This window comes from Ovis aries, chromosome 9 (assembly GCF_016772045.2).
Source record: "Ovis aries strain OAR_USU_Benz2616 breed Rambouillet chromosome 9, ARS-UI_Ramb_v3.0, whole genome shotgun sequence".
NCBI lineage: Eukaryota > Metazoa > Chordata > Mammalia > Artiodactyla > Bovidae > Ovis > Ovis aries.
This window is the reverse complement of record NC_056062.1, coordinates 17435959-17463564: the sequence shown is the minus strand read 5'-3', so window position 1 is coordinate 17463564 and position 27606 is coordinate 17435959. Positions and strand designations below refer to the sequence as shown.

The 27606-nt window shown below is 45.1% G+C and overlaps 1 protein-coding gene across 2 annotated transcripts in view; it reads right to left on the bottom strand.

The window, feature by feature from the left end:
* Positions 1-27606, bottom strand: part of FAM135B (family with sequence similarity 135 member B) — a 272851-nt gene that overhangs the window by 123711 nt on the left and 121534 nt on the right. For both annotated transcript variants that reach the window (XM_027972869.3, XM_060419990.1), the window contains exon 3: positions 2763-2842. In XM_027972869.3, coding sequence (XP_027828670.2) covers positions 2763-2842 — 80 coding nt within the window. The remainder of the gene's footprint in view (positions 1-2762; positions 2843-27606) is intronic.

The following is a 27606-nucleotide window of genomic DNA, read 5'->3' as shown; positions in this document are numbered from 1 at the left end:
TCTCAGCCTCCACCTCTACTGTATTAATTACTGTGACACTTCTGTCTCCCCATGAAGACTGGGTGCCTCCAGAGCCAGAAAGCATCTTCTCATCCCCAGGGATGCGTTCCACAGCACCAACTTGCAGCAGATGCTACTAAGTAAACTACTGAGCGTGTAATAGCGTCACTGACTCTTGCTGGTGGTTATTGTGAGCTTACTACGGGTCAGGACCATTCTAGTCATTTCCCTGCATAATTCATTCAAACCTTAACACAAACCTTTGAGGCAGGGACCTCCTACCAGCTCAACTTTATAGGTGAAGAATCCAAGAAACCAAATAGGTGAAATAACTTTTCTAAATCCAGAAGGCTGAGAAGTGTCAGAAGCAGGAATTGAACCTGGAAATTTTGGAATGTGCAGCCTGTACCACTCCCAAATTCTGCCTCGCTAGACACAATGAGTTTTTCCTATTTCTATTTTAAAGCAATTATCTTGCAATTTATAATAATTTTCCAAAAAAGTAAAAAATAATTTAAAAAATTTTTGAAAAAGGTTCTGTTTCTGACCTGGGACATTTCCTTTAATAACCTCTATAACATGTAAAGTGCCCTTTACATTTATAATCGCTAAGATACAACCACACAAAATTGATGGGATGCAGCAAAAGCAGTTCTTAGAGGGGCATTCATACCAATATAGGCCTTACTTAAGAAAGAAGAAAGATCTCAAACAACCTAACCCACCACCTAAAAGAATTAGAAAAAGAAGAACAAAGAAAACCAAAAGTTAGCAGAAAAAAAGCAGATAATAAAGATCAGAGAGGAAATAAATAAAATAGAGATTTTTTAAAAATCAGTAAGACCAAGATCTGGTTCTTTGAAAGGGTAAACAAAATGCACAACCTCTGGCCAGGCTCACCAAGAAGAAAAGACAGGGCTCAAACAAACAAAAAAAGACATGTAATGTGTAAGACAAAGCCTACAGAGGACGGATATTTATCCTTATGTTTCAGGTGAGGAAATGAAGCTCCAATTGTCAAGGCCTGGGGTCACATGACTAGTTCATGCAACATCAGGGTTCAAATGGCCTACTTCCTCAGTCAACTCCACGAACCTTCTTCTGGCAGAAGCTGGGGTGGGAGGAGGCACGATGCAGATGGGAGCACAGTGGGAGCCTGCAGGCACTGGAATGAGCACAGGACATAGGAGAGGGGCTGGCCTCCAGTCTCAGGGGCCTGACACTCCTTGGAGAAAGGAGGAGTGAAGAGTGGAGGAGAAGGACCTCCTTGGAAATGTGGGGCCTTGACTACTGCGTCCTGCTTAACTCTATGCAGAGTCGGGGAAAAGCCAGTGGTCTCCAGGGTCTTTCTCTTTCTGGATCACAGGCCCCAGCCAGCCTGTAGCCTGTTGCCCATAAACCATCAGCCTCCCTGGCTTGTCCCTTGCATGGTCCATGTAAGCTCCCTCTCCCCTGCATCTCCCACACCTCCCCCAAGGAGGAGCTAAACAGACCACCACATCTGCACTAACTTTGCAGTCATTCAACTGCAAACAATTCTACTCGCCATAATATCACTGTCAACAACAGGGTAATATAATTGCCAAGGCAACCCAAAATGAACTTTTGGAAATGTAGCTATGAATGACCAGAACTCTTGACCTTGCTGAATTTGAAAGTGAAAGTGAAGTCGCTCAGTCACGTCCGACTCTTTGCGACGCCATGGACTGTAACCTATCAGGCTCCTCTGTCCATGGGATTTTCCAGGCAACAGTACTGGAGTGGATTGCCATTTCCTATTTCTGCAATATTCCTGGCTACCTTGTAGAGTGAAAGTTAAGCAGCTTTTACACAGTTCTTTTTGTCTCCTTACCTTCTCTCTCTTCCATTCCAAAGTATGTCTCCTTCTTCTTAAAGTCTGGTTGATCCATACATTCTCCCAAACTTACTAAATGCAAATACTTCTGCCAGAATATAATCTTGATGTCTAGCTTTACTTTTTATGTAATAAGTTCTGTATTTCTGAGTCAATGCTATCACATTGAACCTGCTGAGAGCCTGGGATACCTTACTAACGCTCCAAGGTTAGAACCTGGATTGTCCTTGGCAATTCTTCTTCCCAGAGAGGACTGCCTTTGACTCCTTATTGTGCACAGAAAGTGCTACCACACCTGGCTACTGACCCAGTCCCATACACCGAACTGATTATTAACTCCTCTTTGACAACAGGCTTCTTACCTACCAGCTAGATGCCATTTCCCATCCTCTTCCTCCCTGATTTGATTTTAGCCAACCTCTACAGCCAGGTTTGGGGCTTCCCAGGTGTCTCAGTGGTAAAGAGTCGACCTGCCAATGCAGGAAACCTAACAGACACGGGTTCGATCCCTGGGTCAGGAAGATCCCCTGGAGGAGGGCATGGCAACCCACTCCAGTATTCTTGCTCGGAACATTCCATGGACAGAGGAGCCTGGCAGGCTGCGGTCCATGGAGTCACAAAGAGTCAGACACACCTGAGCAGCTGAGCATGCACTCACAGCCAGGATTATCCTCAGATACCAGCTGCTCCTAGGAGAGTTTTTTTTTTTTTTTTCTTTTAGCCAGGTCCCCTTTGCAATAACACAGGGCCAAAGCAACAGTGGGTCTACGTTTCCAAAATCCACTTATTCAACAATCAACAATGGTTCACTGAGTGCCTCTATGTACCCTGCTAAGCCCTGGTTTACAGTGATGAATGAAGGCTTACCAGTGGGCAGCAAGTGCCCCACTGTTATCCTCCTGCTCACCTGTCTGCCCAACGATGGAAGCGCTCAGTCTGTGGGGGATCCTTGAGGACACCTTCAAGGTCACTCGGATCTGATAATACCTAAGAAAAGAACAGAGGACAGGCTGCTGAATATCGGACTTCTTATTATTGCCTGCTTCTAAAAACACCTAGACTTAATCCTAAAGACTGCAGGCAACAGGCTAGTTTCTGGATGGCATGCATGATCGTCTAGCATCAGAGAGAGATTTATTTTGCCAGCACTGTCAGGGAGGGATGAGATGGGCCAAGATGGAGACAGGAAGTTGGGTACATCTGAGGATCCTATGAGACACAGAAAAGGTTGGTGGTAATAGAAATAGGAACAAGGGAGCAATAAGTCATATGCCACAGGCACGTATGAGAGATGGCTTTTCTTTAGGTAAAAAAGTCCATTTTACAGAAAATTGGATTTGAGTGCATGATGGACAATCCACACATGAACTGAACTGCTATCACATTGCAACACAAATATTTCCTTTAGAAACACAGCAGCTGAGCTGCTAATCCTGGGGGTATCAGCAAACAATGTCACCAGTGTATATCTATGCTCTGGGTTTTATCACGGCACCCCCATTTCCAGATTCGGTGGTTGCAGAATGTCGAGCAGGTTCCCATGCTGTCAGGAGACTCCTATTTGTCCTCTTCTGCCACATGTGCAGAAGCACGTTTTGAAGTTCTGTGCCTTGCAATTAACAATCCTTTCATTTGCAAGAACATGTCTGGCCTCATCATTGTCCTCCCCTTCCACTGTTTTCAAACCCACTGGGCAAAAGACTTTGAATAAAACAAACTGAAAGAGAAGTAAAATAGACCATGAACACACATCAGTTTCTCATGGCTCACTGAACCCACAGCGGGGAGCTTCTCTGCTACTGAGTCCATGAATACAGTCAGAGAAGGTCCCTGTTGACGCGTTCCTGTGTATACGGTTATCCAAGGAGACTGAGCGCAGAGGACGCAGGCACTGCACTCGTGTAGCCTGGGTGACATCACGCGAGAGCTGTGTGACTCTGAGGACATCCACACCTTCTCTGACCTGTTTTGTATCTGTTAAATGAGGTCTCCTGCATTGCAGGCAGATTCTTTACCCTCTGAGCCACCAGGGTAGCCCCAAAAGAAAGAAAGAAAAAGATCTGTCATACCTTCTGCTTCCAAGAAATATGGAGTAGACATATTTTTCCCTGTTCTCACTAACCATAGCCAGAAGTTCTAGACAGTGTACAGAAGAAGAAACAAAAGGAGATTCTCAAAGGTGAAGAAGAAAGCAAATAGTCCAGGGACCTCAAGGTCCAAGGAAAGACATGGTGGTGGGTTTTCTGTATATTCTTTTGCCTCACAAACTTCTCACTGCAGTTCATCTGTTATTTCTCTCTATAGCACATTTAAAGAACAAAGGTTTTTAACCTCGAGGAAGCTGAATTCACCATTTTTTATGGGTGATATGTTTCATGTCAAGTTTAAAAACTCTGCTTAGTTCTAGACCCCAAAACGTTCCTCTATTTTGTTTTCCTAAAAGCTTTCTATTTTTCAAAGAGGTCTATGATCCACTTTGAGGTCATTTTTACGTGAGGAGTGAGATAAGCTAAGTTTCTGTTTTGTCTTATTGGGGCCTATGGGTGTCCAGTTGCCACAGGACCATTTATTGGAAAGGCTTTATAGAATTACTTTTGAAGCTTTGTCAAGGATCTCCTGGGTGACCTCTGACTGCTGTGTGGGGCTACAGGTCCAGGCTCCCCATATGGTCTCTGTTTAAACCAGGCCAGGTGGAGTTCTAGTTCTTATCACTGCCTGCTGGTAGTGAAATCCTAGCTCCCTTCTTGAGACTTCCCTACTTCTCTTGCTGGGGGAGAGGAGGGAAGGTGCTTGTTACAGCCTGGCAATGGTGGACATCTAGGATCCCACTTGGGCTTTGCTGGTGTGGGTGGAGGTCAAGCCACAGTTTTTCCTGTGCTGCTTGGCTAGTACAGAACTACTACTGTCAAAACTTTTCTGTCTTGCTAGGCTGCTTCCTATTAAAAAACAGAGACATTACTTTGTCAACAAAGGTCTGTCTAGTCAAGGCTATGGTTCTTCCGGTAGTCATGTATGGATGTGAGAGCTAGACTATAAAGAAAGCTGAGCGTCGAAGAATTGATGCTTTTGAACTGTGGTGTTGGAAAAGACTCTTGAGAGTCCCTTGGACTGCAAGGAGATCCAACCAGTCCATCCTAAAGGAAATCAGTTCTGAATATTCATTGGAAGGACTGAGGCTGAAGCCGAAACTCCAATATTTTGGCCACCTGATGGTGAAGAACCAACTCATTGAAAAAGACCCTGCTTCTGGGAAAGATTAAAGGCAGGAAGGGAAGGGGACAACAGAGGATGAGATGGTTGGATGGCATCACCGACTTAATGGACATGAGTTTGAGTAAACTCCGGGAGTTGGTGATGGACAGGGAGGCCTGGTGTGCTGCAGTCCATGGGGTCGCAAGGAGTTAGACATGACTGAGCGACTGAATGAACTGCAGCTGCAGCTGCTTCCTTCCTGGTCCTGTGTCTCAAAGAAAGCAGACATTTTCGGTTGGAGCTTTTATTTTGATATTTCAAATGGCCTCTGAGTGTAGAGCTAAAGTGCTGTCTAGTGTCCCTAAAAGCAAGAAGCCTGTGATGTGCCTTACACAGAGGCAGGCTTCATTCAGGAATGAGCTACACTGCTGTCAGCCATGAGTTCAATGTTAATGAATCAGATGAATATATGTGTATAGACAGATACATATATATGAAAATATGTATATATGCTACACTACACTTAGTCGTTCGGTCATGTCCGACTCTTTGCAAACCCATGGGCTGTAGCCCACCAGGCTCCTCTGTCCATAGGGATTCTCCAGGCAATAATATTGAAGTGGGTTGTCATACCCTCCTCCAGGCAATCTTCCTGCGGATCGAACTCAGGTCTCCTGCATTGCAAGTGAATTCTTTACCTTCTGAGCCACCAGGGAAGCACAAGAATACTAGAGTAGGTAGGTAGCCTATCCCTTCTCCAGGGGAACTTCCTGACCCAGGAATTGAACTGGGCTCTCCTGCATTTCCGGTGGATTCTTTAACAGCTGAGCTCCCAGGCAAGCCCATGTAAAGGCACATATATATATATACACGCTTATTTTAGGTGTTTCCACATATACCTTTAAACAGAAACCCACCTAAACAAGCTATATATTGATCAGGTGACGAGAACATGACCAGAGGCTGTCAGGAACATAACCCTGTGTTTCTGCTGGGATCTTTTACCTCCATCATGAAATCCAGAGAGGAAGCACCTGAGTCAGGGAGACAGAGGCAGAGTGGAAGGTTCTTGCACTGTCGACAGCAGACAGTTGCTACTTAGCAGTAGTTAATGACCACTGTGCAGAAATGCTGGCTGTGGAATGCTAGACCATTTTAGTTTTACAGGGAAGACAGTAATTCAGATTTTTAATAAACCATTTTAAAATTTTTGAATGTTGGTTCATAAATCAATGACAATGCCAAGAGCAACAGCAAAAACAATTAGCAGCAGCAACCGCAGCCACCATGTTAACAATAAAGCCCTGTGCTGACAAGATAAAATACACTTGCAGGCTGAATCTCCATGGGCCAGCAATTGGCAAACTCTGATTTGTACAAATATAAGATGTCACTTTTAGTGTCTCTATAATAAAAGACCAATGCATTTTAATAATTTCATCATCAAAGGAAAAGGCACAAATCCTACCACCACCACCAGCAGCAGTTGTAATATTCAAATGGTTTCCTCTCCAAACATAAAATAGGTCAATTACTGCCAGAGGCTATGCATTGCTTTTCTGTTGGATTATGCTCAGAGCAGTTACAATAATGCTCAAGCTTTATTAAGCATCTCTGTGCTAGGACTTGTCCTAGGAAATCTCATGTATGCATTCTTGCTTGGTCTCCACAAAGGCTTCATAAAGGGCTTCCCTGCTGGCTCAGTGGTAAAGAATCCGCCTGCCAGTGCAGGAGATGTGGGTTTGATTCCTGAGTTGGGAAGATCCCCTGGAGGAGGAAATGGCAACCCACTCCAGTATTCTTGTCTGGGAAATCCCATGAACAGAGAAGCCTGGTGGGCTACAGCCCATAGGATTGCAAAAAAGTCACATAGGACTTAGCGACTAAGCAATAAAGTCTTTGTAAAAGAAAGCGTTATCTCAAGTGTCAACCAAAGAAGACACTGAGTCATTGGAGGACTCAAACTGCTTAGCTAAAGTAGTTAAGTTAGCAAAAAGCAATGAGGTTCTAACTTGAGAAACAACAGTAATTTGTTTTTGCCTATTATATCTGATAGGAGTCATATTTTGTTGCACAGATAATAATTCTTTTGTTATCAACTCCGGAGCATTATCTGAATTGTTGCTCCTTAAAAGCACTAATGGTACTGAACCTTATTTCAAGGAACTCGTCATCTTGAGCTTCAGATGCTTTATAGGCATATGCTGAAAGAAACAGGTTTCAATTAAGTTGGCCCATTTGGCTTCTTGTCTTGATTACACAGAATGTTTCAATCCCTTTAGCAATTATCTTTTGTCTGAAAACAAGTTTCTGTCAGGCCATAAACTCATAAACCATGACATCTGTGACATAGATGATTTTGTTCGATTCTTTCAGGAAATCTCTGACGCACTTACTGTGACTTCCATCTTAAAGATTAGAAAACTAAAGCTAGAGATGAAGGAATCTGTCCAAGTTCACATAGTCAGTAAATAATGTTAGTGCATCTCCTAGAATGACCTTATTGCTTCAAATAAATATACTTTAACCATTTTAAAGTCACCTTCTTCCAGTTGTTTTGACTCAAGGAAGACCACATGAAGAAGGGAGTAGTTAGCACCAATCCCTGGAGAATGAACAAGCAGTAGGAAAAGATGGGGGTAAGTACCAGTCAGAAAGAATGGAGAAGCTAATACCAGGAAGCGAAAACCTTCAGACTACGTGCTGGTTGTATCTGAATAGTCTAGATCTGCAAAGGGCCCTTTTGGGAAGTAAGAGGAAAACAGGCATCCTTTATTGGCTTCTGCCTGTAAAAGTGACACTGAACGATGCCCCTTACATAATGTGGCAGGTAGAATAATGTCCCTTCCAAAGATAGCTACATCCTGATCTTCAGAACTTTGAAAAAGAATTAAGGTTGCAGGTGGAATTACAGTTGCTAATCAAAGAAAAAAAAAGTATTTTAAGTCTAATGAGAGCTGTACATTTGCACACTGTTGATAGAATGGAAAAATCATGATAGCCTTTCTGGAAAGCAATTTGGCAAGAATATCAAACATTTTTATTTTCCTTGATGCAATAGTTCAATAGGAATCTAACTTTATTTTCATGCAGGATCTTAGCTCCCTACCAGAGATCAAACCCGTACCTCCTGCAGTGGAAGCATGGAGTCCTAACCACTAGACCACCAGGGAAGTCCCTAGGAATCTAACTGTAAATGTGTGTGTGTGATTTTTGTAATAGTGAAAAATCAGAACAACAAAGATGGCAAAATAAAATCCTATGATGACACTTTACATAACCTATAAAAACTATGATTTTGAGAACTACTTAACAAAGGAAAAGTGTACAATACAACATTTTTAATAGGAGTATCCTCATTAATTTTTTCTAATATGGTGTTTAAAAGTTAAAATAATGCCAATAAGTGAATCAATAAAGTTTTAATAAGTTTTTTAAAAATCAGGAGATTATTCTGGATTCCCTGGGTGTGTCCAAAGCATTCATCAAGCTTCTTCTCAGTGAAAAAGAAGCGAGTGACAGAAGAATGCAGTGTGAGAAAGGTTATCATCCATGCTGACTACAAAGAGTGAGAGGCCACCAGTCAAGGAATGTGGACAGGCTATAAGAGCTGGAAAAGAGAGGTTCGTAGAACCTCCCCTAGAGACTCCACAAAGGATCACAGTCCTGCCAACATTCTTATAACCCAGAAGGACTCATTTCAGACTTCTGTCCTCCAGAATTGTTAGATAAGTTTACATTGTGTTAAGTCACCAAGTTTGTGGTGATGTATTACAGCAATAATAAATTAATGTGTACAGGCTTTCAAATCCCCTCCTCATGACAAAACTAATAGGCAGGAAAGGTTATCTCTATGTTAACAATACATAAACTGTAACTTGGAGAGATTATATAATTCTCCTACAGGCACACAGCTAGTTAATGGCAAGATTTAGTGGGGATTAAAACGCAGGAGAAGGCAATGGCACCCCACTCCAGTACTCTTGCCTGGAAAATCCCATGGACGGAGGAGCCTGGTGGGCTGCAGTCCATGGGGTCGCTAAGAGTCGGACACGACTGAGTGACTTCACTTTCACTTTTCACTTTCATGCATTGGAGAAGGAAATGGCAACCCACTCCAGTGTTCTTGCCTAGAGAATCCCAGGGACGTGGGAGCCTGGTGGGCTGCCGTCTCTGGGGTCGCACAGAGTCGGACATGACTGAAGTGACTTAGTAGCAGTACCAGCAAAATGAAGGAGGGCCTAGAGGAGCTACTCCACGTTCAAGGTCAGGAGGGGCGGCAGTGAGGAGATACCCCTCGTCCAAGGTAAGGAGCAGCAGCTGCACTTTGCTGGAGCAGCTATGAAGAGATACCCCACGCCCAAGGTAAGAGAAACCCAAGTAAGATGGTAGGTGTTGCAAGAGGGCATCAGAGGGCAGACACACTGAAATCATAATCACAGAAAACTAGTCAGTCTAATCACACTAGGACCACAGCCTTGTCTAACTCAATGAAACTAAGCCATGCCATGTGGGGCCACCCAAGAAGGGCGGGTCATGGTGAAGAGGTCTGACAGAATGTGGTCCACTGGAGAAAGGAATGGCAAACCACTTCCGTATTCTTGCCTTGAGAACCCCATGAACAGTATGAAAAGGCAAAATGATAGGATACTGAAAGAGGAACTCCCCAGGTCAGTAGGTGCCCAATATGCTACTGGAGATCAATGGAGAAATAACTCCAGAAAGAATGAAGGGATGGAGCCAAAGCAAAAACAATACCCAGTTGTGGATGTGACTGGTGATAGAAGCAAGGTCTGATGCTGTAAAAAGCAATATTGCATAGGAACCTGGAATGTCAGGTCCATGAATCAAGGCAAATTGGAAGTGGTCAAACAAGAGATGGCAAGAGTGAACATTGACATTCTAGGAATCAGCAAACTAAAATGGACTGGAATGGGTGAATTTAACTCAGATGACCAATATATCTACTACTGTGGGCAGGAATCCCTTAGAAGAAATGGAGTAGCCATCATGGTCAACAAGAGTCCGAAATGCAATACTTGGATGCAGTCTCAAAAATGACTGAATGATCTCTGTTCGTTTCCAAAGCAAACCATTCAATATCACAGTAATCCAAGTCTATGCCCCAACCAGTAACGCTGAAGAAGCTGAAGTTGAACGGTTCTATGAAGACCTACAAGACGTTTTAGAACTAACACCTGAAAAAGATGTCCTTTTCATTATAGGGTACTGGAATGCAAAAGTAGGAAGTCAAGAAACACCTGGAGTAACAGGCAAATTTGGCCTTGGAATATGGAATGAAGCAGGGCAAAGGCTAATAGAATTTTGCCAAGAGAATGCACCAGTCATAGCAAACACCTTCTTCCAACAACACAAGAGAAGACTCTACACATGGACATCACCAGATGGTCAACACTGAAATCAGATTGATTATATTCTTTGCAGCCAAAGATGGAGAAGCTCTATACAGTCAGCAAAAACAAGACCAGGAGCAGACTGTGGCTCATATCATAAACTCCTTATTGCCAAATTCAGACTTAAATTGAAGAAAGTAGGGAAAACCACTAGACAGGTATGACCTAAATCAAATCCCTTATGATTATACAGTGGAAGTGAGAAATAAATTTAAGGGACTAGATCTGATAGAGAGAGTGCCTGATGAACTATGGACGGAGGTTCGTGACACTGTACAGGAGACAGGGATCAAGACCATCCCCATGGAAAAGAAATGCAAAAAAGCAAAATGGCTGTCTGGGGAGGCCTTACAAATAGCTGTGAAAAGAAGAGAAGTGAAAAGCAAAGGAGAAAAAGAAAGATATAAGCATCTGAATGCAGAGTTCCAAAGAATAGCAAGAAGAGATAAGAAAGCCTTCCTCAGTTATCAATACAAAGAAATAGAGGAAAACAACAGAATGGGTAAGACTAGAGATCTCGTCAAGAAAATTAGAGACACCAAGGAAACATTTCATGCAAAGATGGGCTTGATAAAGGACAGAAATGGTATGGACATCACAGAAGCAGAAGATATCAAGAAGAGGTGGCAAGAATACACAGAAGAACTGTACAAAAAGATCTTCACAACCAAAATAACCATGATAGTGTGATCACTCACCTAGAGCCAGACATCCTGGAATGTGAAGTCAAGTGGGCCTTAGAAAGCATCACTACGAAGAAAGCTAGTGGAGGTGATGGAATTCCAGTTGAGCTCTTTCAAATCCTGAAAGATGATGCTGTGAAAGTGCTGCACTTAATATGCCAGCAAATTTGGAAAACTCAGCAGTGGCCACAGGACTGGAAAAGGTCAGTTATCATTCCAATCCCCAAAAAAGGCAATGCCAAAGAATGCTCAAACTACCACACAATTGCACTCACCTCACATGCTAGGAAAGTAATGCTCAAAATTCTCCAAGCCAGGCTTCAGCAATACGTGAACTGTGAACGTCCAGATCTTCAAGCTGGTTTTAGAAAAGGCAGAGGAATCAGAGATCAAATTGCCAACATCTGCTGGATCATCGAAAAAGCAAGAGAGTTCCAGAAAAACATCTATTTCTGCTTTATTGACTATGCCAAAGCCTTTGACTGTGTGGATCACAGTAAACTGTGGACAATTCTGAAAGAGATGGGAATACCAGACCACCTGGCCTGCCTCTTGAGAAACCTGTATGCAGGTCAGGAAGCAAAAGTTAGAACTGGACATGGAACAAAAGACTGGTTCCAAATAGGAAAAAAGGGTATGTCAAGGCTGTATATTGTCGCCCTGCTTATTTAACTTATATGCAGAGTACATCATGAGAAACGCTGGGCTGGAAGAAGCACAAGCTGGAATCAAGATTGCCAGGAGAAATATCAATAACCTTAGATATGCAGATGACACCACCCTTATGGCAGAAAGTGAAGAGAAACTAAAAAGCCTCTTATGAGAGTGAAAGAAGAGAGTGAAAAAGTTGGCTTAAAGCTCAACATTCAGAAAACTAAGATCATGGCATCTGGTCCCATCACTTCATGGGATATAGATGGGGGAACAGTGGAAACAGTGTCAGACTGTATTTTGGGGGGCTCCAAAATCACTGAAGATGGTGATTGCAGCCATGAAATTAAAAGACACTTACTCCTTGGAAGAAAAGTTATGACCAACCTAGATAGCATATTGAAAAGCAGAGACATTACTTTGCCAACAAAGGTCCATCTAGTCAAGGCTATGGTTTTTCCAGTGGTCATGTATGGATGTGAGAGTTGGACTGTGAAGAAAGGTGAGCGCTGAAGAACTGATGCTTTTGAACTGTGGTGTTGGAAAAGACTCTTGAGAGTCTCTTGGCCTGCAAGGAAATCTAACCAGTCCATTCTAAAGGAGATTAGCCCTGAGTGTTCTTTGGAAGGAATGATGCTAAAGCTGAAACTCTGGTACTTTGGCCACCTCATGCAAATAGTTGACTCATTGGAAAAGACTCTGATGCTGGGAGGGACTGGGGACAGGAGGAAAAGGGGATGACAGAGGATTTGATGGCTGGATGGCATCACCGACTCAATGGTCGTGAGTTTGAGTCATCTCCAGGAGTTGGTGATGGACAGGGAGGCCTGGCGTGCTGCGATTCATGGGGTTGCAAAGAGTCGGACACGACTGAGCAACTGAACTGAACTCAACTGAAAATGCAGGTGGTCGTTGTTCAGTTGCTCAGCCGTGTCCTACTCTTTACAACCCCATGGACTGCAGCACACCAGGCTTCTCTGTCCTTCACTGTCTCTCGGAGTTTGCTCAAATTCATGTCCATTGAGTCCATAATGCCATCCAACAGTTTCATATTACCCCCTCTCCTCCTGCCCTCAATCTTTCCCAGCATCAGGGTCTTTTCCAATGTGTCACCTCTTCCCATGAGGTGGCCAAAGTATTGGAGCTTCAGCCTCATTCCTTCCAAGGAATACTCAGGGTTGATTTCATTTAGGATTGACTGGTTTGATCTCCTTACTGCCCAAGGGACTCTCAAGAATCTTCTTTAGCACCACAGTTCAAAAGCATCATTTCTTCAGTGCTCAGCCTTCTTTATGGTCCAACTGTCACATTCATATATGACTTCTGGAAAGACCATAGCTTTGACTATATGAACCTTTGACCATTTGACTAAAATGTAAGTTCTTATGTGGTGGAGGCAAAGCCTGGTACTTTAATGTTCATAAGCTCACTTAAATTTCTCCATTGTCCATTTTTCCCCGGAAGCCTAACCCCACTTATTCTGATCACTAATGTATTTTTCGTCTGTTTTCTCAAAAATGCAGTCAGAATACAAATGCTGCTTTTTGCTTCTATGTTTCTTAGAGCTCTTGCTAAGAGCATTGTACAAAGGGAAGAAAAACATCTCATAAACATCGGCTATTAGTTGATTAGAAATATCCAGCTCCTGGGGGAGACAAGCCATGCCATATTCTTCTATTTCCAACAACTAACATGGTGTTGACACAGAGCTGACATTCATTCAGTCCCAGAGGAATGCACAGATGAATGAATGAATGAAGATTCCCGCAATAAACCGCAAGGATATACAATCTAGTCCCAACATCTACAACTGAGTGAGTGGCTCAGAACCCACGTGTGATTCTTCTAATATTAACAGAACTAGAAACAGGGACTTTCCTGGCAGTCCAGTGATCGAGACTTCATTTTCCAATGCAGGAGGTCCAGGTTCAATCCCTGGTCAGGGAGCTAAGCTCCAATATTTCATGGCCAAAAAACCAAAGCATAAAACTGAAGCAGTACTGAACCAAAGCCAATAAAGGCTTTAAAAATGGGCCACATAAAAATAAATACAAAGTAGAAATACTATTCAATAATGGGAACACAGAGGTCTTTGGCATTTCGTCATAACCACTTTCATACCAGAAGTATTATGAAACCACCTTTCTGACCCAGGGACGTCTGACATGACTTAAAATACAAATCACTGTGCTTGTGGAAAGGTCAACAACCAAGACTCTGGAGCCAGAATGTTCCAGAGCCAAGCAGGCAAACTTGAGATAATAACTTTCCTTTTCTGAGCTTCTTTCCTTGTGGGTAATGACACCACTAATGACACAGAACTGTCATGAGATGTGAACAGGGCAGGGCCTGTTAAGCCCAGGGTGATTCTAAACCCCATATTCCATTAAAGACAGAATACTGGTGTTACTGTTACCTAAGACAGGTGTGAAACACATATCCTCCCCACACACGATCCCACTCTATCCTCCAACTTCATAGCTGGGGTGAAGCTGGGGGAAGGTGAGGGTCTGGGTGGGACAAGGTTCAAAGATGCCTGTGGCACAGAGGACTTCATAATACAAATGAGAGACACAAGATGGAACTGTCTATTCTAACATAGCTTTGTTCATATGGCTGGAAAAAGAAGCATCTTTCTTTGAGTCTTCAGAGTCAATATAGCACAGTGGTTAAGAGCGTGCACTCTGAAACTCTGCCTGTTACTGGTCATGTAAAAACCCCATAGTGGAGGCCTGAACATCAGACATAATTAAAAGTTGTGAGATTGAAGGAAAACAGACTGGCTCCAAATTGGGAAAGGAGTACGTCAAGGCTGTATATTGTCACTCTGCTTATTTAACTTACATGCAGAGTACATCATGTGAAATGCTGGGCTGGATGAAGCACAAGCTGGAATTAAGATTGCTTGGAGAAATATCAATAACCTGAGATATGCAGATGACACCAGCCTTATGGCAGAAAGTGAAGAAGAACTAAAAGCCTCTTGATGAAAGTGAAAGAGGAGAGTGAAAAAGACGGCTTAAAACTCAACATTCAAAAAATGAGGATCATGGCATCTGGTCCCATTACTTCATGGGAAATAGATGCGGAAACAATGGAAAAAGTGAGAGACTTTATTTTCTTGGGCTCCAAAATCACTGCAGATGGTGATTGCAGCCATGAAATTAAAAGATGCCTACTCTTTGGAAGAAAAGCTATGACCAACCTAGACAGCATATTGAAAAGCAGAGACATTACTTTGCTGACAAAGGTCAATCTAGTGAAAGCTATGGTTTTTCCAATAGTAATGTATGGATGGGAGAGTTGGACTATAAAGAAAGCTGAGTGCCGAAGTATTGATGCTTTTGAACTGTGGTGTTGAAGAAGATTCTTGAGAGTCCCTTGTACTGTGAGGAGATCCAACCAGTCCATCCTAAAGGAAATCAGTCCTGAATATTCACTGGAAGGAATGATGCTGAAGCTGAAGCTCAAATCATTTGGCCACCTGATGTGAGTAGCTGACTCATTGGCAAAGGCCCTGATGCTGGGAAAGATTGAAGGCAAGAGAAGGGGATGACAGAGGATGAGATGGTTGGATGGCATCACCGAGTCTACAGACATGGGTTTGGGTGGACTCCAGGAGTTGGTGATGGACAGGGAGGCCTGGTGTGCTGTGGTTCATGGGGCCAGAAAGAGTCGGACACGATTGAGTGACTGAACTGAACTGAAGAACATACTGTTTTCAACTGTCTTTTCAATTTTTATGTTTTTATATGCAGCTATTAAAATTTCTTTGTAAGCCAAAAAATAAAATAAATAAAATAAAATTTCATTTATGGCAAATTAAAAGCAAAGTGGAAGACCTGCTAACTTTAGGGTGAAACTCCCTGGCCTAGCAGGGAAACCGGTGAAGCCCTGCCAGTAAATAGAGGCTCAGTGTTCTGAAAAACGAACAACAAAGACCTAGGAGAATGACCAATCTAGTTTCACTACACACTCATAAACTGATTCATCTATTCTGAAAGTATCCACCCACCATGACAGAACTACAAGCCATTTGGCCCCAGTAACAAATGATAAGATACTTCTTGAAGAAAAGCTCACTTTACTATTTCAGCAAAATGTATCTGGATACTTCTACATGGTCAAACAATGATTATAACAATCCAGTCGGATTCCACTAGTGTTTACACTGAGGACCCTCCTCATTCCTTTATCCCTATCCTCCTTATTGACCCAGAGGGTCTGTGTGTGGTACTCACACTGTGAACTGTCTCAGAATCCATAATCCCAATGCAAGGGGGTGTGGGTTCCATCCCCAGTCAGGGAACTAAGATCCCACATGTCTCACAGCATGGCCAAACAACAACAACAACAAAAACACTACAACAGCAATAACAACAGCCATGATGCTTTTGTGTGACTTAAGACAATTTAAACTCTCTGAACTTCAGTTTTCTCATTTACCGAGGGATGTATCAGTTCCCTTCTGGAGTTGACACTGATAAAAACAAAAACCAAGAGCAACCCTGGGCTGCAAAAAATGATGGATATTATTTTTGCTCTTGTTACTTTTACATATCAACCCCAACAGGTTCACAAACAAATGCCTGTGTTCATAAAAGCAGGCCACTTAAAGGAACACAAAGCTGCAACACCAGTAGCCTCATTGGAAATGCTTCTGTAAAAAATGAGGCTGTGCGCCTGCTGGAGCATTGAGATGCGCCTCCCCACCCTGGCATCTCCCTCCGCCGTTTCTGTTCACACTGGCTGCTGGACCTGTTGTTCCCACCTGATGAGTCAGCCCAGATGGGGTTTCTAATTTGCATGCGTGGCCATGTGTCAGGGTTGTCGGTGCCAGTCTTTATGTCACCCAGAAAAGCACCCTTTGCCGGTAAAATGAAGGCTCCTTCTCAAGAGCCAGTATAGGATGGGATGCCATCGAAGATGCCTGACACCTAGGGCAGTGGGTTCTCCTCCTTTTTGACTGGAGGCTGTGTTTGATTTTCTTCACATTTGTGTTGCTTGATTAAATGACATCGGGGGGAGCAGGCTTGCAAGCTTCTCCTGCAGCTTGAAATGACAGAGGTAATTTAAAACCTCAGACCAGAAAATCTGCTGCGCAGTTATCACACTGGGGTGAGGGTCTCTGCAGAGAGAATTTTTCTGATGGGTGAGACCTGACCCAGCTACGATTTCCAAGCTGTCTGAGGATAGGGGCAGGGTTGGAAAGCAAACACAACTCACAGGTCTTTTGTGTAGAGAGGTCAGAGGCAAGGGATGGAACCCCAGAGCTTGTACCTCACAGGGCCAGGTGTTAAACACTGGCTCATCTCTTATGAGTGACCTCCAGCAATTCATCTGACCTCTCTGAGCACTGGTTTCCTCATCTTAAAAATTAATGGTTGTGAAGAACACATGGGGCCCTATAGGGAGAGCACATGGCACAGTGCATAAGGCATGGGAAGCACCAACTCCTTTTAAAATTATAGTTGTAATTATTAAAAGAATCGTGACTTAGCTAGACGCTGCCATTGAGAAGCAGATGCATCAAAAGGGAAGACGATCCCCAAGACCACCGAGCTGGTTTGCAGAAACCGTGACAACACCACGACAGAACCAGAGACTGCTCCTTCCGGCCCACTGTCCAACCCACCCTGCCAACATATTCGCATACAATTTAATTCTAGGATATATATTCATATGAACTGATAAGGCCCTCTACACAGAGATGACTAAATTATCTTATTATTGCTCTGAATACTCCACACATATTAACAACCACCACAATATCATAGTAAGAATAAAGAAAGCATATTTCTTACAAGCCAGTCTGAGGCAGGCACCATACCAGAGGCTGTATATGCAGTGTCACATTCTATCTGGATAATACTCATAAAAGGTGGTCATTATCTCCTCTACTATTCCTTTGAGGAAACTGAAGTTCATAAAAAAAGAAAAAACTAAACACTCATAGACTTATAGCTTGTAGCTAGAACTGAAATACAGACTCATGGCTATGTAACTCCAAAGATAAAAATATACTTATATATTTTGAATTAAGGCCAACTCAAAATAAAATGGCACGTGTACCCCAATGCTCACTGCAGCACTATTTACAGCAGCCCAGACATGGAAGCACCAAAATGTCTATCAACAGATAAAGAAAAGGAGGCGTGACACGTATATACAACGGAGTACCACACAGCCATCAAAAGGGACGGAGCCGAATCATCTGCACAGACAGAGGCGGACCCAGAGGGCGTCATACAGAGCGAAATAAGTCAGAGAGAGGAACACAGGTATCACAAAGGAGTACCACACAGCCATCAAAAGGGATGGAGCCGAATCATCTGCAGAGACAGAGGCGGACCCAGAGGGCATCACACAGAGCGAAATAAGTCAGAGAGAGGAACACAGATATCACAAACTAATACATACATGTGGCTGCTGCTGCTGCTAAGTCACTTCAGTCGTGCCCAACTCTGTGCGACCCCATAGACGGCAGCCCACCAGGCTCCCCCGTCCCTGGGATTCTCCAGGCAAGAACACTGGAGAGGGTTGCCATTTCCTTCTCCAACGCATGAAAGCGAAAAGTGAAAGTGAAGTCGCTCAGTCGTGTCCGACTCTTAGCGACCCCATGGACTGCAGCCCACCAGGCTCCTCTGTCCATGGGATTTTCCCGGCAAGAGTACTGGAGTGGGGTGCCATTGCCTTCTCCACATATATGTGGAATCTAGGAAAAATAGATTATCTTATTTTCAAAATAGAAAGAGACACAGAGGTAGAGACCAAACACATGGATGCCACAGGATGACAGATGAGGGTGAGGATGCATATTGGTGTTATTGATGTATATTGACTGACACCATTGATATTATGTGTAAAATAGATGACTAGTGAGAACCTACTGCACAGCACAGGGAACTCTACTCAGTGCTCTGTGGGGACCTGAATGGGAAGGAAATCCAAAACCGAGGACAAATATGTATGCACATGGCTGATTCACTCTGCCATACAGTAGAAATTAACACAACATTGTAAAGCAGCTATACTCCAATAAAAACTAACTTAAAACAAATCAAGGTCACTTTATATATATACTGGCCACCTGCAAATGCAAGTGGGGTGCAGTGATGGCTCATAATAACAGGAAGAATCCAAACATTCCATCATGCCAGTGGTAATAATGGGGAAAAAATGTGCAACCTGGGTGTCCACTTTATCCACATGCTTGCTACTCAGTTATGGTCAACTGGAAATTAACCTATGCCAAGTACAAAGCATCAAGACAGGGACTGAGGGCCCAGAGACAAATGAGAAAACAGTCCCTGCCCTTAAGGAGCTTACAGTCTAGCAGATATGAAAACTGATTTCACAAATTATTCTAACCATAGGGAGGCTCTCAGAGTTTTCAAGAAGATGAGATGAAGGGCAAGGTTAGATCAGAGTGGGAGATGTTGGCTCCAGTACAAAGCAGGGGTCCATCCAAGGTAGAAGTGAATTAAATCTCGTCCTTAAAAATAGCACAGCGTACTGGAGAGACCTTATATGTCAAGGGACAGGAGTGCAAGCCAGGTGTTCAAGTCCAATGAAGACATAAGAGTAGCTGGACCAGAGAGGGGTAACTCAAATGTCACCCATTTTCAGCATGCCCGCATTATAATGCTGGTCTCCAGGAAACAAGGCTAGACCCTTGTTCAATAGAACCACAATGTGCTTCTTAGGTATTAGAGTGCAGGCTTTGCCCCAGAGCGTGACTGAGATCTTAGCAGACAGGGGTGCTCTAGAACAGAATTGTGTTCCTGTTGCATGTAGCTGATGCAGCTATGCATGAGTTCACCTGACTTCTGTAGGGTTTGACCCATCTCACAGGTGTAGGTTAGAACTGATGAAGCTTAGTGCCATGTTGGCTCACCCTTGAAGAATGGGTAGATCTTGGCTATGCTGGGAAGATGGAATGATTATTTTAAAGTGGAAAAGCAACTTAGAGACCTTGCAGAGGGGTGGTTTCTGGAGAGCGTGAGTGAGAACAGTAGGGAGCTAAGTTTGGCTGGACTGCAGGATGGGGAAGGAGGAACTATAAATACATATTTCCCAAATATTTACTCTAATGTGCATGCTTACTCAGTCATGTCCAACTCTTTGTGAACCCTTGGATTGTAGCCTGCCAGGTTCCCCTGTCCATGAGATTCTCTAGGCAAGAATACTGGAGTGGGTTGCCATTTCTTCCTCCAGGGGATCTTCCTGAACCAGGAGTCTAACTCTTGCCTGTTAGGTCTCCTTCATTGGCAGAAGGCTTCTTTACTACTAGTACTACCATTTGCTATTATAAACAGCAAGATACCCAAGATAACCTCCCCCACCAGAGGATGTAAGTGTCATGGCTAAAGATACCAACTGTGAAATCAAAGAGAGTTTGGTCCCACATTCATCACCTCCCAGCTGTTTGACCTTAAGAAAGTTACTCAATGTCTCTGAGCTACCATTTCCTCCCTTCCAACATGCAGATAAACCATTATCTGCTAGTGTTTCCTAAGGGTGACATACGATAGTTTAGCACAGCACAGAGTCAGTCCTCAATAATCGTTGGCTGAATTAATTATCACCATGATTATTCTAATAAAGGTAGTTTTGTGGAAGGCATTGTGCAACACCGGGGAAGACCAATCTCTGGAGTTAAACCTGGGTTTGAATCCTGGCTCTGCCACCTGCCAGGAGTGTGACATTGGGAAAATCATTGGACCTCTCTGAGCCTCTGTTTTTTCATTTATCAAAGAGGGGTAGCAACACCCATTTGGTAGGTCTGTTGGAAGAACAAATGTGATAATGTATGAAAAGTGCCTCCACTCCACGTCTACTCAGAAAATATAAAATTCTTCAGACATCATTTTGGATGATATTACCTTCTACTCTGCTTTCTTCCTGAAAAAAACTCAAGGAATCTGGTGTGAGTCATATATCATGCATGGGCTATGATGACGAGTAAGTGGGTACTAAACCTGTGTTAAAAACAGCTTGAAAGATGATGAGTGCACAGACAGAGACAGACGCATAAACACACTCGCCAACTGTTCTCTCGGAGGAACCCCTGACCGATTTCCAGCCCTTTCCAAGGAGAACGTGTCTCTTTTGAGAAAACACTGTCACTACCCTGCTTAATTTTATTCCCTTGGCTGCTATGTCTCTTGATTGCCTTTTGCTATAAAAACTAACAGGAGTTTGAAGGCATCCTGGAGACTTCAAGGAATTTCCTTGTCTGCATAAAAACGTCCACTTCCTCACCCATCAGATCTTTATTACTGCAAAACCGTTCAGACAGAACCACCACGAAGATGTCCCTGAGCTCCATTTGACTAAGACATGTGCTCTATAATTACCATGGGGGAGGCGTTTTGAAACCAAAATACCCTTCTATGAGGCCAATTGTCTCTGCCAGCTGAGGAGGCCTTGGGGTGAGAAGGCCTCTGGGTTTGGCTGTGAGGCTCAGAGGAAGCGGGAGGTGTTTAGAAGGCAGCACAATGCCCAGCCAAGCCTCCGCTCTCTGGTCACAACTGTGAATGCTAATACAAGCATGATAAGCACTTGTGGACAAGCCCTGGGCTCAGTGCAAGTGAGACCTGGGTCAGGAAGTTAAGAGACAGATGACACCATTTAAACGTTAAGTGAACTGAACAGATGGACAAGAGAAAAGAGTCCCGAATGTTTAAGAGCAGAATTCAGAGGCAGCTTAAGGAAGCTGAACCCAGGGATGCTAGCTCAAATCTGGTGTGCCTCTCACCCCGGTGGGCAAATAGACTGCTCCTTGATGGGCTGGGTTTGCTCAGTCTCTCCCTAAGCAAACTCTCCAACCATTCTCCCTCTCCTGCCCCACCATCCACCAGCCCCCACCCCATCAGCGACACCTTCTTCTCTGATGATAAGGCTGAGGCATCTGCTTGTATTTCTGCAGCCAGGCACCAGCTGCTCGATTTTACTATCAGTTGCCTTTTCTTACATTTCTCCCTTAATCTACAGTCAAGGGGCCTTGAGTTCAAAACTCTGGCTGCTGGGATAGGCCCTTCAGGGCCATGCCAGTCATCTTTATGGATAGCAATCCACCACTTCAGTGTCCTCCCTGCCCTTGAGGACTGGGCAAGACAAACACCCAACCAACATCTGCAAGGGCGGGGCCTGCAGGGAAGTCCCAGGCAGTCTGGATTCACATAGGACACTGGAGAGAGCTCCCTGCACGGTCTCAATCTCAACACTGTCCGACCAGAAGGTGCTGCCCTGTCCAGTGAAATGAGCACAACTTCCGGCAACCAAGCCCTGACCCTGTAGTGAGCGCAGCTCAGTCCAGGAGGACACCCTCTGTCCAGGGGTCAGTGAACCACCTAAGTGCAGCCATCTTCATCTTACCAATGAAGGGAACAAGTCCTCAGAGGTTAAGTGGCTTTCCCAAGGCTCTGCTGCTCATAATTAGCTGAGTGGGAACTGAGAGACCCCATCCAGCCTCAAAGCCCGTGTCCTCTCCCCACCCCACTTTTTCGTAGTAAGACGTGTATCCCGGAGGTGATTGATCACCTCCAGAGTGAGCTGTCAGCCCTTCTCAATAAATCTGTCATTCTTATCCTCAAGTCCTTGGCACGTCACACATAGTGGGTGCTAGGGAACGTTACTTAACACAGAGTCCCCAAAACATGAAGAACTGAGCAACGAATGGCACAGATCATGAATGCAGTAAATACTACATGCTTCCTTCAGCATGCATTTTGTCACTTGACCCAGGCATGCAAGGCACTAATCGAGAGTCTCTGGGTGGTTTTAACCAATGATGTGCCAAACCCCAAGTAGCTGACTTTATGACTTAGTTCTCAAGAAATAAAATGGCCCTACTAGCTTCAGGATGACAGAAAACAGCTTCACTTCTTTCTAAAAGCAGGTCTAATAGTCATCATTATCTGAGATTACAGGTGAGGAAAAGGTTCAGACAGGTTGACTGACTTCCCCAAGGCCACACAGCCAAGAAGCAGCAGAGATGGGATTAAAAACAAGGTTGGTCAGACTTGTTAAACCACATAACCCCACACTAGAGAGAGATCTTCCGAAGCTGAGCATAACATAGTCAAACCTTAATAACCTCACACTGAAGACAAATGAGTGAAAACGTGAAAGGAAAAAAAAAAATGTCTTTACACTTGAGTGACCTGCTGAGTTCCCAAAGCACTGGGTTTTGTTTGTTTGGTTTGGTTTGGTTTCTACTTCTTTTATAGCAGGTTGAGTTGAAGCTGGGATACAGAAATGTAACAGAATCGGGGTGATCCCCCAAGAACCCTGAGATGGATTGTTTTTGTTGCTATGCATGCATGCTCAGCCATGTCCGACTCTGTATGACCCCACGGACTGCAGCCTGCCAGGCTCCTCTGCCCATAGGATTCTCCAGGGAAGTTCACTGGAGTGGGCAGCCATGCCCTCCTCCAGGGGATCTTCCCAACCCAGGGACTGAGCCCATGTCTCCTCAGTGATGCCCTGAAGTCAGTTCTAAGGGGAAGCAGGAGTTCAGAGGGAAACCTGTATATGACAAAAGGAGGTGGCCTGCCACTCATCCCAGGTGAAGAGACTGGCGAAGGTGCGGAGGGAGATGAGCCTGGCCGGGGCGGACTTTGCTGTTCCGTGTGTTCCAGGAGGGGCGGCGAGCGTGTGTGTTGGGGCAGAATCCAGGGTTGATGGAGAGGAGTCAGAGAGCATCTACCAGGCCCCGGGCACCGGGATGGCTACTGTCACATAAACGGCAGCATTCAACCCTGGCAGTCATGCTACTGAGGTGCCGCGTCCCAGTGCACAGGAGATGAACCTGAAAGGCACGGCCAAGCCAGCCCGTCTGTTGAGGCGCTAGAGCTGGGATTGGGACCCGGGCCTGGTTGGAAAGAGCACACTCATCCTCTGTGCCACTCTGCCCTGCCTGAGTTCAGGCAACAGGTGCATTATGATGCCATTAACCCTGACAAGTGAAGACCCGGTGAAGGTGTGTGTGGTCTGTTACGGGGCTGGGAAGAGGCCGGAGTGAACACAGAGCACAGTCAACCCATGCTGGAGTCAGCAGGAGCCCGCTGAACTCCAAACCAATTTAACTGGACTCCGAATACACCAGAGGGAAAATGACCTCTAAGTGAATGCAGCCAGCTGCAAGGTCACAAAAGGCACCGCCTCCTTCCAGATCTGAGGCAGGGGAAGGCACTTGAAACTGTGCTCGTGACAGAGTCCTCCAGGTGACTTTAAAGGGCCAGTGCCAATCACACGGCTCTTAGAACACAGCCACGCAGACCTCCGGGAGAGGAGAGGACGTCCGGGAGGGCGGCTGAGCAGGAGGCTGTGACACCTGGCGGACACTCCACTTTTAGCACAATGAGGTGGATAATTAAAGACTGACTCCAGGGAAGGACACAAGAGACGACAGAACCAGGGTCCCTCCTCGAAGTCCAGAGCCCCCAGTTCTGCATGACAGAGTTCAGATACAACTGCTAGTGCAATTGTTTGAACAAGTATACATGCGTGCCCACAAACACGCGCACACAACCAGGCATGTCCACCACTATGCACGTCAGAGACATGTGTGTGTGCCCACGCATGCCCACAAACGTAAGCACACGTGACCACAGGCATGGGCACATGGAAACAAGCATGACCACAACCAGACATGCCCACAAACACGGGTGCACGCACCGCGCACTGCAAGCACGCATGCACGGGATTCAGAACCAACTGCACTCGAGTTTCATGTCCACAGACCCGCAGTCTGTCCTCCCTTAAGTTCCATGCTGCAACGACCTGCACTGATTCTTCAGATATGCCTGCAGTGTTTTTTCTTTGAAAGTTTGGACCATGAAGAATAGTAGAAGAATGCACTCACTTGCAGGGAGCATCCTTTTTTTTAACTGGAGGATAACCGCTTTACAATGTTGTGTTAGCTTCTGCTGCACAACAGTGTGAACCAGCCAGAGGCAGACACACACCCCTCCCTCGGGAGCCTCCCTCCCACGCACCACCCCCCCATCCTACCCCTCTAGGTCATCACAGAGCACCGATGTCAGGGGGGATCTTAGGTACTGAAATTCATCAGCGAAAGGGACCAATAAAGATCACAGCATCTGTGCAGCTTACACTTTAGCAGGAGGATCAAACAAAGAAAGAAGGGACAAATGAGTTATGTCCATGGTATGTGGGGAGGTAATGCAGAGAAGTTGTGGGGTTAAAGTGTGATTAAAGAAGGTGACAAGAACAGACTTGATGGAGGTGAGAAGTTTTGCTCTGCAAACATACTAGGGAAGAATGTTCCGGATAGAGGGAGATACCCCAAAGGCCCCGAGTTGGTGGCCAGAGAGGGAGCGGGGGACAGAGGGCAGTGCTGGAGGAACAGGCAGGTGTCCAGAGTGGCTGGAGCGTCAGGAAGGGGCTTAGAGGCCATCACAGGGGCTCGGGATGCTGTCCTGGGTGAAACAGGATGTCGAGTCACTGGGAAGTTTTGAGCAGAGAAGTCACACTCCCTGACTTAGGTCCTAAAAGGACCCTCTGGCTGCCGTGCTGACAACAGAGGGAACAGGGGACAGGGAGGAAGCAGAGCCTGGGAGAGCAGCGGAAGGCATCCAGAGAGGAAGGACAGAGCCTTGCGGAGGGTCTGGGGTACCTGGTGAATGTAAGTCCAAGGCACTGCCCGAGGCATTAAAAGCACCAGGAATAACTCTGAGGTTCTTCTGTGTGTGGCTGCCTGTGATTCTCCAAGACAAGATGCCTGAGAAGCTACAACGGAAGACCTTCAGTGGCACCCCGAGGCCACGCAGAACCAGGTAGTCTTTTTAAAAATATAATTCACATGGATATTTTAAAATCAAACACAAATAGAACATGGTTTAAGTACATGAATCCTTGGCTTCAGAAGAACAACAGAGGTGGTAACAAAAATGTATACACAGCCCTGTAGCTTCTTCTGTTGATGAAACACTGTTACCTCTACAGGATTAAATATTGCAGTGGAAAAATTCTCTATTCATTCAAGACTTTTTCCAGAGCAGAGGTGATTATTACACACACACACACACAGACAGACACACACACACATTTGAAGGGCTTCCCAGGCACAATGATAAAGAATCCGTCTGCCAGTGCAGGAGATGAAAAAGACTCGGGTTCAATCCTTGGGCCAGGAAGATCCTCTGGAGCAGGAAATGGCAACCCTCCTCCAGTCTTCTTGCCTGGGAAATCCCATGGACAGAGGAGCCTGGTGGGCTACAGTCCCTGGGGTTGCAAAGAGTCACACAGGACTGAGCAGACACACCACACACACACACATGCCCAAAAGTCCAAGCACAAGCAGTAACATGCAAGAGATGCTGGCCCTCGCTCACCTTTCCAGCAGTCACAGCGGCCTTATTTCAGCTTCTGGATGAAGCTGTTCCTTCCAGGGCCTCATACCTGCCCTGTCTTCCTGCTTTCTTTCCTCCCACTCGTACTTGGCTATCATTTTTCAAGTAACTTTCAAGTCTCCTTTTAAATGTTCCTTCCTCCATAAGATCCCTCCTGAGCCCTCACCTATTAATAAATGAAGCATCTCCTGTCATACTTCTTACGGCCACCTGCACTTTACATCACAGCACACGCTTCATACCGAACTGGCTCCTTTAGAAAAGGGAGCTTAGATTCAATGACTGTCTTGCCCAGTGGACTAACGTTCTGTGAGAACAGGGACTGCTTTGTTTAGGTCATCACCCTGAAAACAGCACCCAGAACTGTGTCAACTACACAACTGACCCTCAATGAATACTGTTGTACTGTTCAATACAGAGAAGAGGAGGGTCAAAATATTTCAACCCAAATCATCCATTTGTCAACAAGCTTTTATTGGGCTTCACTGTGTGCCAGCCCTGAGTGGCAAGCCTGGGAACCAGGAGTGGATGGAACCTGGATGCCAAGACCTAGCACGTAATGAGGAGGTGGTTGGCACTAGTGGTGGGACAAAGGGAGGCCTGAAGGATGCTCCTGCTCAGGCTAAACTATAATAAAGTCTCCTGAGATAGGTGATATCTTAGAAGGGACAAAGACAACGTGAGCAGGAGTCAGCAGGGAGAACACTGCAGCAGCTGTGGGGCAGGCACAAGGCCTGGACGCAACAGAACGTGCAAAACCCTGGCTAATTTCCAGTGCACAGGGTGGGTGGGAGGCAAGGAAGCTGCCAGAACCATGAGAGGACTTCCCTGGGGGTCCAGTGGTTGAGAGGCGACTTGCCGATGCAGGGGACGTGAGTTTGATTCTCGGCCCGGGAAGATTTCACATGCCGTTAGCACTGTACTCACAGAGAGGGACAACGCGCCTCTCCTCCAGCGAGGAGGCCATGCAGCAAGGAGCCCTCCTGCAGTCTCCTGAGATTTTTGAGTTGCTTTTCAGATAGTCCAGGTAGCAGCCCTCGGTCACCCACCGTCCACTCTGCTTACACAGCTACGGGTGCTGCTGGCTAGTCAGAACTGGACTCAGACACACAGTTCTGGGAGAATCAAAGACTGGTAAAGAATTGGCATGACCTTAGCGACCCTGTGATCCTGAGCCCAGCTGTGTCAACTCAAATGTTGTCCCATCAAATGTGACCCTCTGTTCTTTCATCTGCATAACAGGCCACACAATCATAACTCGGACTTCCTTAGGTTGTTTGAAGAACTGAATGAGATAATAAATATGAAGCCTAAAAGAATTTCAGGCTCAGGGTTCAAAAAATGTTAGTCAGTGTGGTGTTTACACATTTACTGATGGTTTCCCAGTGGTTTTCAAACAGATGCAATGATACCCCCATGTCCTGATGAAC